This window comes from Phyllopteryx taeniolatus, chromosome 2 (assembly GCF_024500385.1).
Source record: "Phyllopteryx taeniolatus isolate TA_2022b chromosome 2, UOR_Ptae_1.2, whole genome shotgun sequence".
Taxonomy (NCBI): domain Eukaryota; kingdom Metazoa; phylum Chordata; class Actinopteri; order Syngnathiformes; family Syngnathidae; genus Phyllopteryx; species Phyllopteryx taeniolatus.
The window spans coordinates 7,816,111-7,830,040 of record NC_084503.1 but is presented as its reverse complement, the minus strand read 5'-3'; the positions used below and the strand labels follow the sequence as shown (position 1 = coordinate 7,830,040).

Here is a 13,930-nt window from a genome sequence, read left to right as displayed (position 1 = left end):
GTTTTTTTTTTTTTTTTTTCTCCATGCAGAGTTCCCTGCTCACATTTGGGATGAGAAGGTATTGCCTATTGACTACACTGTTGTCTGTTTGTGCTGGCAAAATGAGTAGAAATAATACTTTTCTATTGCCTGCCCAATCTGCCTTCAAGGAATGTCAAACAGATCTAAATAAATCATAATCTATTTCAAACCTTGGTGCAATTGTAGTGTTCTTTGAAAATGATATTAAAAAAATATATATTTAAAAGGAGATCACTTAAATCAAAACAATTGGATTTAAAAAAAAATCTACATTTAGAATGACAGGCTTGTGTTCTTCCCCTTATAAAAGTGAGTAGAGTTAAGCAGTGGTCAGGTGTTTCATGTTAAGTAAACAATTTAGCCACACTAGCACAACAATATAATTAAGATCATCATCAATTTTGAATGAGAATCGAGACTCTGTTTCAGTTTCTCTTGTTCAGTTCTCCACAGGTAAAATTTAAAAGAGATCGCTTAAATCACAACAATTGGATAAAAAAAAAATTACATTAAGAATGACAAGTTTGTGTGGTTCCCCATTTAAATATGGGTAGAGTTAAAGAGGCCAGTGTGTAGTGTTGAAACTCTGAGCAAGATTTGAATGTAGTCTGGTCCAAAACTTCCAAATTGTCATATGTAAAACATGCTGAGCTGTTGCAAAAGCATTTGTTACCAAACCCATTTTTTACAGTAACTTGAAAAATAGATAGAAATAGATTCTTCAACCCCTGATCATCGGATTGGTGTCTGGGATAACTGCAGATCCATGACAAACCTCATTGGACACCATCTTGAAAGAGAGAGTTTTAACGCAGAGCCAGACGAATGTCGAATGACATCCGGACAGCTGATCACCTTCGTGACCGTGGTGAGAAAAACAGACAATTCTGCCAAGGCCGCCTATCACCAATATGTAATGTGGAAAATCCCTCAGGACATTATATAGGATTCAGACAAAGCAGAAGCACATTTAATATTTTCAAAGCAGAAACCAGTTCATAAACATCAGTGCCCTACATAATGATTGTTCATGGATTGCATATTTAAAACAAGAAATCTAAACCCAATGAAAAGTATTTAAAAACATTTTATTTACAAGATGTGGTTCAATTACATCATTCTAAGAAGTTTGTCAGGTATTCAGGCACCGGGTCCTATAACTCCAATTTTGATCGGGCAGTCTCCTTCAGAAAAAATCTCACATTTAGATAACTATGAAATGCATTTCACACACACAACCCTAAATACTGATAAAAAAAAAAAATTAAAAAAAAGAATTTAACAGATTTTGACAAACGTGAAAAATACATCTAAATTACTACAATTAGACCTCACATCATTGAGAAATTAAAAAAAGAAATCCATTTACTCAGTAATGTGATGAAGCATGGATGTTTATAATTACATTATACATATTTCTACGTTATTATTTCTTGAGACAGCCATAATATTGAAGTAAAACTCATCTTGGCCTCGGCTGAGTTGAGTTTGCAACACCTGAGTACATCATCAGGCCTTAGCTGTTGTAATCTGGAGCAGGCCACTGGTGACAGACTACCTGTAATTCTATTTTATTTTTTTTATAACAACAATTATTCAAAGTGACGAAGCAACAACCAGTTTAGATGAAGAACAAGTAAGCCAAGGACAAAAATTTCTATTTTCGAAAATATTTCTGGTCAGTTAACGAGTTTGCTGGCTTGTTTTTATAAAACACCCAACCACAGCAAATGTTGTTTTTTTTTTTTTTTGTTTGTTTTTTTTTATTCAAGAAAAAAACAAAGCTCTATTGGCAGAAGTAATACATTTGTAATGTAATTGTTGTAGCTGTTACCCATGCCCTGAACACCATCTTTTGAGAAATCCTCATCTCTAAACAGAATGTCAGAAGCTGCTTTTGTGACATGGTACAATTTTGTGTGTTAGTTTTTTTGTATCATAAAAGAGCCATTTAGAATAGAAAAGACTCCAACACACAATGCATCCTCCCTTTTTTCAGTGATTATTTGAAAGGCTTCTGTCTGGAAGCCCCCCCCCCCCCCCCCCCCCAAGACCTTGGGTACTTTCGCAAATTCACTCCAAGCGCACTCGCTACACTCCAGAAGATTCGTAAACTCAGAGCGTTGTTGGAGCGTGCTGTTCAGTTATTCACAGCGCTGCTCTGACTGAGGAGACTGACCGGCCGGATGTTGACAGGCAGAACTGACACATTCAATATTGTGGAGGCACTGACGTATCCCTACTAATGGCCAACACGCTGGTTTGTAAATTCATAGAAAATGGAGCGCGCTCTGCCTCTCTGAACATTACACTCTCAGACCGCAGTGAGAGCATCAGACTGAATTTCTTGAATACTGAATGCAGCAGCCCACGACCCGAGTGAGGATAAGCGGTGAAGAAAATGGATGGCTGGATGGACAAAAAGTGTTTTTTTCTTTTTTTTTTTTTTTTTTGGAACTGCTTACTTCAACAAGCAGTGGTCAGGTGTTTGATGTTAAGTAAACAATCTAGCCGCACTGGCACAACAAAATAATTTTGATCATCATCAACTTTGGATACATGCACAGAATTGAGACTCCTTTTTAGTTTGTCTTGTTCCAACAGTTTACCACAGGTAAAATTCAAGAGCAAATGTGTGAAGACAAATTTGATTCTAGTCAATGATTAAAGGTTTTAATATAAAGTAAATTCACATGTGCATTTTTTTTTTAGACACAGACTTTCAAGGTCAACACTGGACTCATGCTGCATGTCAGACTTCTCACCTCACTGTCATTTCCCAACCACCTTATTGTTTAGGTCAATGGCACTCAAAAAAAGGGACAGGAGCAAGCACAACTATTCATTTTTCTCTTAAGATACACATTCAGTTAAACTACACCATTCACAATAAGTACTGAAAAAAAAATGAAGATTAAGATGAATTAGGTTCTCGATATGCATTGTGTGCTTCCATGTCGACCTTATGCATTTAATAACAATATAATTTCACATTCATAGAAAAAAAAAACCTTCTTTGCAGCAATGCCTAGTCTTGTGAACTACAACGATCAAGATGGGAAAGGCCAATTTCTGAGTATAAGCAGACCTAAGAATTCAAACTACCATGAGCTACGATGTGTTGGATGGGACTGGCTTTCTCTCCCTTTGTCTGCGTACTGTGCATGCAAGAGCCAATTGACAGCATGCCGCGGCAGAAGCATAACATCATTTACGAATGCGAGTGTAATTGGAACAGATTGTCAGTGTACCACAAAATCAGTGATGAGTATTTATAAAATTGGTTAAAATGAGGGAGACGGCTGACTTGATTCGGATCTATATAGACATTCAATATTCTCTGTTTAAAATTTTTAAAAAGATGAATAAAATAATGAAACAAACATAATACAAAACATATTCCCTTGCATAAAACTTCCTTATTGCATTCATTTTGGCTTTATTTGCCAGCATCCTTGTTTTCTTCATGTCAAGGAATATTACTGTTAAATTAGGACAAGCGGTTCAGAAAATGGATTAATGGATCTTAAAATATGTGCCTAAGGCACATATTTTACAATGGAAAAATCTCACGGCACACCAACAAACAAAATTAATTACTGTATGTACTTCCTGCCATCTAATAGAAGACCATTCATTTGTTCTGTCTGTCATGATGCCTCACTGGGATAAATAGATGAACAAAGATACGTTACTTATTGTAAATAATTTCCCACGGCACACCTGAAAAGCGCTCATGGCACACTGGTTGGGAATCACTGCCCTTTGTTCCTGCCTCTTTTGGAACAAAGTGTTCACTACAGCCATATGCATCCTTTTTGCAAAGTCCACCACCATCTGTCCCTCCAAGTTTCTTTCCTCGATGCCGAACTGACCCATAACTTCTTCATCACCCCTGTTTCCTGCACCAAGATGTCTATTAAAATCTGCACTAATCACGACTCTCTCTGTGAATGGGATGCTGAGAATTACTTCGTCTAGCGCCTTCCAGAATTTCTCTTTTGCCTCTAGGTCACATCCTATCTGTGGGCATAGCCACTAATTACATTAGACATAACAACCTTAATTTCAAGTTTCAGCCTCATCACTCGAACTGACACTCTTCACCTCCAACAGATTCTTAGCAAACGCCTCCTTTAAAATAACCCCGACTCCATTTCTCTTCCCATCTGCACCATGGTAAAATCATTTGAACTGTGGCCCTAAACTTCTAGCCTTACCTTCTTTCCACCTGCTCTCCAGGACACGCAACATATCAACCTTTCTCCTAATCATCATGTCAACCAACCCCGAGCTCTTCCTGTCATAGTCCCAACATTCAAAGTCGCCACATTCAGTTTTAGGCTCTGTGCTGTCCTCTTCTCTTTCTGCTTTCCACCTCTTTGTTATCTTCGACCCACAGTAGCTGAATTTCCACCGCTGCCCTGTAGGTTAACCTTGGTAGGTTGACCTTTTTTTACGTATATTAATTTAGCAATATCATGATAATAGCGATAATCGTAATTGTGAAGAGTTCATGCTGTTTTTTTTTTAATCCGGTATATGTGCAAGCAACTTGCACATTCGGCAAAACAGGTCGAAGCACTTCCTCCTCAGGTGAATGGCGAAGGGGACCGTGACAAATCACCCGTAGGAACTTCAAATGTCTACAATGTCTTTTTTTCCCCTCAACTCAAGGGGACTCAAATGGTGCGTATGTTGATATTCGTGCCAGCGCAAGGCTCACTTTGTGTGTTTGCCTATTTGGCAGGGAGGGTGGGCAATGGAGATGCGCTTGGCGGAGTGACATTATGGTGTCAGAAAGTCAGTCTAAACTTAGAGCTGCTCATACCATGTCTAAATTGTGGTGCAGGGATCTAACGCAATATTGGTGTCTCTGATCGGGGCACATGCAGGCAGAAAGACAGATGTATTTCAACAGTGGACCTCTAATCCTCTTAATGATTGTGATAATATTTTTTTTTTCATTCCCGTAATGCCGCGATGGCTCAATAAAACCAAGCCAAAATCTTTTCAAACTTTAAATTCTCCAACTGGTATTTTAAGAAGTCTTCTGCCAAATTAGACAAAAGCAAAATTTTAAAAAGATCTATCTTGTCATTCACTGTATACAGATGCTATTATCATTTGTTGAAGATGTTCAGATGGAGTCAATTATTTTAAAGGGATAAATAAATACTTGTAAAATTTGTCTTGCTGGGTAAATCATAAATAAATAGCCCGCAACCCTAGTGAGGATGAGTGGTAAAGAAAATGGATGGATGAAATGAATAAAAAAATAATGAAAGATAATCCAGTGTTTAAAATTTAGGTATCTACATATACCTCTGGAGTTCGGCAGATACCACACTTCTTACCATTCTTCATTATCACCTCTAAAATGTTGGCTGTCCATTTGGCAATCCAGGATGACACATATCTGAATATGAAAATTACACCCACAGGCAGTACATATTAATTCGGCAATGTTCCAAAAATGGAAACCTCAGAAGCCAATTACATTACAAACGTGTTGTCAGGGCTGCTGTTTCAGCACTCTGAGTCCAGCCCGTGTGTGTCTGTGTCATGTGTGCTTTGCAGGGTTGACGTGTTGGAGTCTAGCAGCTGCACCTTGTCATTCTAATTGCACCTGACTGCTCTTAAGACGCTGTGGGACTCCAACTCGTCGCCAGACTATCAACGCTCTACGTTGAGTTTGTAGCCTAGCCACCTTGCCTATCTTTTTGCTTCCTGAAGACCTAGTGAGTTACCTCTACCTAATTCTTGTTCTTTGTCCCCAGTCTACCATCTGCCCTTGTTCCCTCCAAACCAGTGCTCACCTCTTGCGGCCCACCGACAACACGGACTCCTACCCTGCCTGACCGATCCTCGTTGGAACCCTGCCAATCCCGGATTTAGTTCTCGGAGTTCCTTTTTTTCGCTTGCAAGCTGCAAAAAAATGTTATTCACAAACTCACCACCCTGTCCTCTCTGCATCTGGGTCCAACTTGAAACCTGAATCCTGACAGCATAGTCTGGCCTGTCATGGACCCAGCGGCGACGGATCCCCTTCACCAAACAGTTACTGGACAGAGCATGCTTTTGGAGCAACACAACCAAGCCCTCACCCTGCTGATTCAAAGGGTACCTGGCAAGCTCTCACAACCCTCCAAAATCAATTTGCATCACTCCAACCTTGCGTACAGTCACCAGCTGCAGCATCCACCCCGCCCACTGCCCCCCTCACCCACGTAATGCGTGAACCATACGTACCCACACCAGCCCCTTACGATGGCAATCTAGGGTCTTGTCGCGGCTTTTTGGTCCCGTGTTCACTTGTGTTTGAACAGCAACCGCAGTCGTACTCCACCGACAACGCTAAAATTGCCAACCTCATCGGCTGTCTCCGGGGTACAGCGCTCTCGTGGGCCACGGCGGAATGGGAGAAACGGTCAGCCATCTGTGCGTCATACTCTTCTTTTTCCATGGAAATGAAGAAGATTTTTGACCACCCGGTGCGCGGGAGGGAGGCCGCTAAACGGCTGATGTCACTCCGAAAGGGCTCTCGCAGCGTGGCTGAATTTCCGATACCTTTTCCTTTACCAATTGCAATGATGAGGCGCTACAGGAGGTTTTTCAGGGGGCCCTAAATGAGTCTCTTAAAGACGAGTTGGCCTCCAGGGACGAGCCAAGCTCCTTAGATCAGCTGATTGATTTTTCTATCAGACTGGATTGTCGTGTCCGTGAGCAACTCGAGGTCGGAGACTCCGCCTACCCGGCTTCCTTCTCCACAGCACTCCACTCTCAAATCCTCCTTTGAAGCGCAGACTTTGTCACCACCCCCGCTTCCCGATATTGGTGAACCCATGTAACTTGGCCGAACAAAACTCTCAGATTTGGAGAAAACACGCAGGAGAACCTCAAATCTGTGCTTGTATTGTGGAGAGGCAGGCCACTACATCGCAAACTGTCCCACACGTCCATCAAACTGGCAGACTCGCCAATAAAGGAGGAGTTGGAGTTCCTCCTCTTCTGTCCGTTTTCAGATCTCTACTACCATCTGCTGGAATGATCTGTCTCTGCCCGTTTTAGCCCGAGTAGACTCTGGAGCTGACGAGAATCTCATTTACCACCGCCAAGTTAAACAGATGAAAATTCATCGACTGGTTTTGACCACTCCCAAGAATGCCACTGCCGTTGATGGGCGGCTGATCACCCATATCCAGCAAGAGACTGCTCCCGTTTCCCTCAAGCTATCAGGTAACCATCTTGAGACTTTTAAGTTTTCATGTTTTCCCTTGTCCTCAAGTTCCAATCGTGCTTGGCTTGCCTTGGTAGAGGCTCCATAACCCCAGCATCGACTGAACTGTGCCCAAGATCACCTCATGGAGCAATTTCTGTCATGAGAACTGCTTGCGATCTGCTGCGGTGCCCCCAAGTGGCCGAAGTCGGAGTAAATCCCCTGACCTATCAGGTGTCCCCTCAATTTACCATGACCTACCTCCAGTATTCAGGAAACACCATGCCACAGGCCATGGAGACCTACATCAGCAAGTCATTGGCCACAGGTATTATCCGGCCCTCCTCTTCACTGGTGGGGGCAGGCTTCTTTTTTGTGGACAAAAAAGACAAGACCCTCCGTCCATGTGTGGACTATCATGACATTAATAACATCACCATTAAGAATAAGTACCCCTTGGCCCTGATTGACTCTGCCTTTTCCCCCCTTCACGGGGCAACAGCATTTAACACCCATAGAGGCCACTACGAGGACCTCGTAATGCCTTTCTGCCTGACCAATGCCCCTGCTGTCTTCCAGGTACTCGTTAATGACCTCCTGCGTGACATGATCAGAAAATGTGCTTTTGTGTACCTGGATGACATCCTGGTTTTCTCCTATTCAGTCGCAGGTCACGAACGACATGTTCGACAAGTGCTTCAGAGACTCCTTGAGAACAAGCTCTTTGTTAAAGCAGAAAAGTGTGAGTTACATGTTCTAAAGACCACCTTTTTGGGTTACGCAGAGCTGAGGGGCAGCTTAAAATGGACCCAGCCAAGGTAGCTGCAGTCACTGAGTGGCCAACGCCATCCACAAGAAAGGAGCTGCAGGGAATCCTTGGCTTCGCCAACTTCTACTGGCGGTTCATTCGGAACTACAGTCGGGTGGCAGCACCCCTCACTGTGCTCACATCAACCCTAACATCCTTCCAATGGTCTGAGAAGGCCGACATGGCCTTCTGTGAGCGAAAGAAACTTTTTTCCTCAGCTCCTATCCTCGTTCATCCGGATCCACAGAGGCAGTTCATAGTTGAGGTCGATGCATCAGAGGCGGGGTTGGTGCGGTGCTGTCTCAGCGATCCCAGACTGATGGTAAGGTCCACCCTTGCAGCTTCTTTTCTCGCAAGTTGTCTCAGGTGGAGAAAAATTATGGGATCAGAGACCGGGAGCTCTTGGCAGTGAAGATGGCGTTGGAGGAATGGCGGAATTTCCTGGAAGGCGCCGAACACCCATTCATCGTGTGGACCAACCACAAGAATTTGGAATACATCCGCTCTGCTAAGAGACTGAGCTCCCGTCAAGCCAGGTGGGCATTGTTTTTTGACCGGTTCACCTTTACCTTGTCCTACCGCCCAGGGGCCCGGAATACAAAGGCGGATGCCCTGTCCCGCCAATTCGCCTCGGAAAGTGTCAAGAATGATCCAGATCCCATCTTGTCTCCCCATTGCTTTCTGGGCTCAATGACATTAGAAATAGAAACGCTGGTAAAAGAGGCCCAGGAAGAACAAGCTGATCCTGGTGGGTGTCCCCGGAACTCCCTGTTTGTCCCTGATTCGGTCCGCCCCCAGGTGCTACAGTGGGCCCATTCATCGCGACTTACCTGTCATCCTGGAATTCACAGAACATTGGCCTTCCTCCGTCAACGCTTCTAGTGGCCCACCATGGAAGATGACACCCGGTCCTTTGTCTCTGCAGGCACAGTATATGCTCAAAATAAGACATCCTCTACACCAAGCTCTGTTTTACTGCGTCCGCTTCCCATTCCCAGACGCCCTTGGTCGCACATCGCCCTGGACTTCGTTTCTGGGCTTCCCCCGTCAAATGGGAACACAGTCATTCTCACTGTGGTGGACAGGTTTTCCAAAGCAGCACACTTCCTGGAACTTTCCAAGCTTCCATCTGCCAAGGAGACTGCCGACCTGCTGGTCCAGCACGGTTTCCACCTGCATGGTATCCCATCTGATATAGTCTCTGACAGGGGACCGCAACCGGCACGGTGGTCGACTGGTTAGAGCGTCTGGCTCACAGTTCTTTTTTTTTTTGGGTGTGGGCCATTCTCATTTCATTTTAATATCCAGTTTCTATTGAAGGTGACTTTCCCGCACCCCCAAAAAATGTTTAAGAAAAAAAAAACTGACCCGATTTTTTTTTTGCACCACCTTGAGGCCGCGGCACCCTTTGCATTTGCTTACCTGTCCCTATGGGCAGGCCGGCCGTGACCTAATTGCTTCAGTTTATTTTTTTAAACGTATCCATCCATGTAAGATGTTGGCCAGGGCTCTTGAGCCCTTGACACAAAGGTTATTGCACACATAGTGTATACATGTACACTTTTGTTATGAGGGACAATGTATTGTTAGAGAAGTGTCCCCAAAATCAACAGAGTATCACAAATGTGAAAAGAGCAAAATGAAAATGTTCCAGTGGGAAGTCCAAACGTTTTTGTCCCATTGTCTTTCGACCGCCACTGCACCTTTTGCAGCGTATGACAATAATTTATTCAGGCAGCCAGAAAATCTCGCGGTGTTACCATCCAGACATCTTGCATTCGATTTGAGTCTGATTTTACAGAATTCGTTGTTTAACTGCAGACGAAATCGATATATATATTCGAGTGCCTCTGACCATCTAGTCGAGTGCGGATTTTGGATGAGCGGCGGCTGGAGGGAGCCTCGCGTGCCAAGCCTGCGGTGTGTCGACGCTCTCTCTCCGGCTGCCTTGACGTATTGTGCGTCATCTCCACCGCTGCCGCCGTTTTGTTATTTTGCTCCGTTGAGGAAACATGGCAACTCCCGCCGCGGTCAACCCGTCCGGTAAGTCACCACTCTCTTTTCTTGCCGGGGACGAACTAAGGTTAGCCCTCGTTTTGAGACGGGATTAAAATAATATGCTTTTTGTTGTTGTTGCTGAGACTCTGAAAGAATAAGAAGGCTAAAAGCGCCGCCAGGCCGCCAAAGCCTGGCTCCAGCATCCATGTCCTTCCCCCATATTGTACGGCCGTTCGTACAGCTTTGCTAACTTCTGTCTTTGTCACATCGAGGTATAAGTAAAGCTTTCGCTTATATATTTTTTTGTGTGCCTTGTGTTTCTCGCTCACGTTATTTTCGCTGACCCTTTGCTTTCCTCCCTCTCAGTGACATTTTGTATTTTATCTGATTGTTTTAGATTATTTTGCATATTGTCCGACATTGCACTGCACTTGTTAGCTTACATTTGGTTTTGTGTTATCATCTGCGATTTACAGAAACTGGCACTTCACTGGTAATATCGCCAGTATTTGTACCCTCTCGCCTGTTGATTCCAAAAAACCTCACCAGGATTCAATCGCTCTTACCCAGAGCTATTGTTCTGATACCAAACCGTATTTATTCTAGAAAGGAAACAATTGAATGGCTTTGTGCAAACAAGACACTCACGCGATAGCACTCGTCACACCGTAGCATATTTCCGGTCGTTCTTCAAATCAGCGAATAGTAATCGTGTCACCTAGGAAGTCGTTATTTGAGTAATTAGTAAACTTCAGAGTGCTCTCTGTATGTCTGCTCAGAGCAGTCTTTGAGATGAGCAGAAATGAACACCAGTAGATCAGTCATACTAAGAACGGGAAACAGATGAAGGATTTTCTAGAGATCCCAGTCACTGAGCTGCTAGACCCCCACATAAAAACAGGTCAACCATATTTGCTCTTAAAGTAAATGAAAAGTAAATCTAAAATTAAAAAAGGATGTGTATTTGCCCCCGAGCTGCATACTAAGACTTAAAATGAAGAGGGAGTGGGAATGAACAATTAACAGATGAGAATACCCCTGTCATATAATAGAAGGGCATAGTAAAAAGACCCTGTCTCCTTGAGTGAAGAATGGGCAGGCTGCTCATTTCAGATTACATTTACATATATTGGTATATCCTCTGCCTGTGATGCTATGTTGTAATGTAATTGCCCATACACATGCAGATGCGTGCAGTGGAAAGCTACATGCAGCTTCTCTACCCGGTGATGAACTGAGCAATGCTTAATAGCCAAGTTAGCCTGCTGAGCCAAGATCAGCTGGGCTTTTTACTCCTTGCATAGCAGGATAGCAAGGTGCAGTGACCTCAGACCAGGAACACTGTGTCACTGCGGGATTATCTCCAGCTGGCTGTCACCCAGATCCAATTGGTGTAAGAGCATGTGAGACGTGACATGTGAAATTATCTAATGAGGGTTGCGTGCTTGCCTGAAACAAAGATGATTTTAGCGCTGTAAAGCACCGGATTTTGAAAATCAGGTGCATCTGCCTGTGCTTCTGTCCATGTCCAACCACGTGTTGAGCATGTGATATTTGGTGGACTTCTTTGGTAAGGGGTGAGGGGAAAAGCCCAAATGAGGAGACAAGAGAAAAGAGCCTACAACTTCCAAGAAAAAGAGAGACAATATCAGCATTCCTACTTAAAATACAGGTTTATTACTACAGGTGATTCTCACACAGCAAGCCCATTCTATGTTATATGTGGCGACAGGCTTTTGGGATGTGGGAGGAAAGCGGAGTGCCCAGAGAAAACCAGGGATTGAAACCCGGTCCTCAGAACTGCGAGGCAGACACTCTATTCCACCGTTCCGCCCCATGTTTACTTTCAACACTTTATACTGTATAATGTAGCTGTACAATTACATAAAGTTCAGTGGCATAAATGTAATTAGTTCCAAAGCCTAAAGCCACTGAAATCATGTGGGAACATTTGGTTTTCAAGTCAGATGAAGTGGAGAGCCTGCCTAACTAGTGGTGTCACGGTACCAAAATTCTCACTTCAATACTATACCTGCATAAAGTACCATGATACTGGTACTGAAAAAAAAAAAAAAAAGTTTAACATCAGGTAAAAGCAGTTGAATGAAAACTGAAAAAAACAACTTCAAATATTTATATGCATTTATTAGGCTTTACACGACCAGGATTTTCACTGATCACCGATCAGTGAGTTAAAAAAAAACAAAAAACAATCACCGTTCCGATCACATGATGGAGGAATGTGTCTATTTAAATGACCTGTTCATTTACTGTATATACTTGTGTACTTAATTGCTCAAAAACATTATATTTACAATAAATAATGTATCTTTCTTCCTCTATTTATGCCAGTGAGGCACAGTGACAGACAGAACAAATGAATGGTCTTCTATTAGATGGCAGGAAGTAAATACAGTAATTAATGTATCCACTTTTTGTGACATTTTTGTTTGTTGGTGTGCCGTGAGATTTTTCAATTGTAAAATATGTTCCTTGGCTCCATAAAGGTTGCAAATCACTGCTGTAGTCAGATCGTGTATTCTAATCAGTCAGGTCAAACCAACATTACATGACAGAAATAAGGGGTGCTAACTTACTGTAATTAAATTACTTTATTTTGTATTAAATTACTTCACCCACACCGAAACTTTAGAGCATAATTCGACAGAACGGCGGCATGTTTACGTAAAACCGTTCGTGCTAGCAGTAGCTTGCTAGGCTACATAACGTTTTTGTTGCCTGCTTGCGAGCCGTATCGTATTAAAAGTATGTGAACATACCTGAAGCAAGCCTTAAACGAACATCCTCTCCTTAGCACCAGTGACCACCAACACACGTTTTTCCCCATTTTGTTCTTACAAACACACGGCGCGATCCATTATTGTTGTCGTCGCCATGGTAACGCACGATGAAGCCAAGTGATCGTAAAAAACGGGATACGGTGATATTGGAATACAAGATTTTTTTTGCAGTAGTCTGACATATTGCAATCGTGAGAGCACATTTGTCTTGTAGTCTGATCCAGTCATTACGTGTTGTTTGTCTCAGACGTGTTGTCTGTTCCACATCGCCGACGTGTTTTTTTTTTTTTTTTTTTTTTTTAATAACTATTGGCCGTCAGATATTTACAGGACTACGCCAAAAGACACGCGACAAGGCTAAAAATAGACTATCTTTTGGATTCAAATATACTGTGCACGATGGCGACGTGGCGTAATTGTCTTTTGCGGAGCGATCGGATCGGCGAATTATGACATTAAAGCCGATCAGCCCATCGGTATTATCTAATTATAATTGCTAATTATCGGCCGATACCAATAGGGCCGATAAAATCTGTGTAAAGTCTAGTATTTATATTGATTCTAAACATTATGAAATAATGGAATTAGCCCATTCTTAACCTTAGTCATTTTTTAAATAATTAGCTCAATGCCTGCATGATCATATCCATCCATCCATCTTCTACCGGCCCAGACTACCCTTTCCCCAGCCACTTCATCCATCTCTTCCCGGGGGATCCCGAGGCGTTCCCAGGCCAGCCGAAGGATGTAGTCTCTCCAGCGTGTCCTGGGTCGTCCCTGGGGTCCCCTCCCGGTGGGACGTGCCCGGAATACCTCACCAGGGAGGCGTCTGGGAGGCATCTGAATCAGATGCCCCAGCCACCTCATCTGGCTCTTCTCGATGTGAAGGAGCAACGGCTCTACTCTGAGATCCTCCCGGATGACCGAGCTTGTCACCCTCTTAAGGGAGAGCCCGGACACCCTACGGAGGAAACTCATTTCGGCCGCTTGTATCCGGGATCTCGTTCTTTCGGTCACGACCCACAGCTCGTGACCATAGGTGAGGGTAGGAACGTAGATCGACCGGTAAATCGAGAGCTTCGC

General features: G+C 43.3%; 1 protein-coding gene across 2 annotated transcripts in view; it reads left to right on the top strand.

The window, feature by feature from the left end:
- The first annotated feature begins 9,181 nt into the window (after positions 1-9,181).
- Positions 9,182-13,930, top strand: part of arnt2 (aryl-hydrocarbon receptor nuclear translocator 2) — a 108,350-nt gene continuing 103,601 nt past the window's right edge. The window contains exon 1 of one of the 2 annotated variants that reach the window (XM_061758090.1): positions 9,182-10,091. In XM_061758090.1, coding sequence (XP_061614074.1) covers positions 10,061-10,091 — 31 coding nt within the window. In that variant the 5' untranslated portion in view covers positions 9,182-10,060. The remainder of the gene's footprint in view (positions 10,092-13,930) is intronic. The other variant, XM_061758082.1, reaches the window with a different exon arrangement.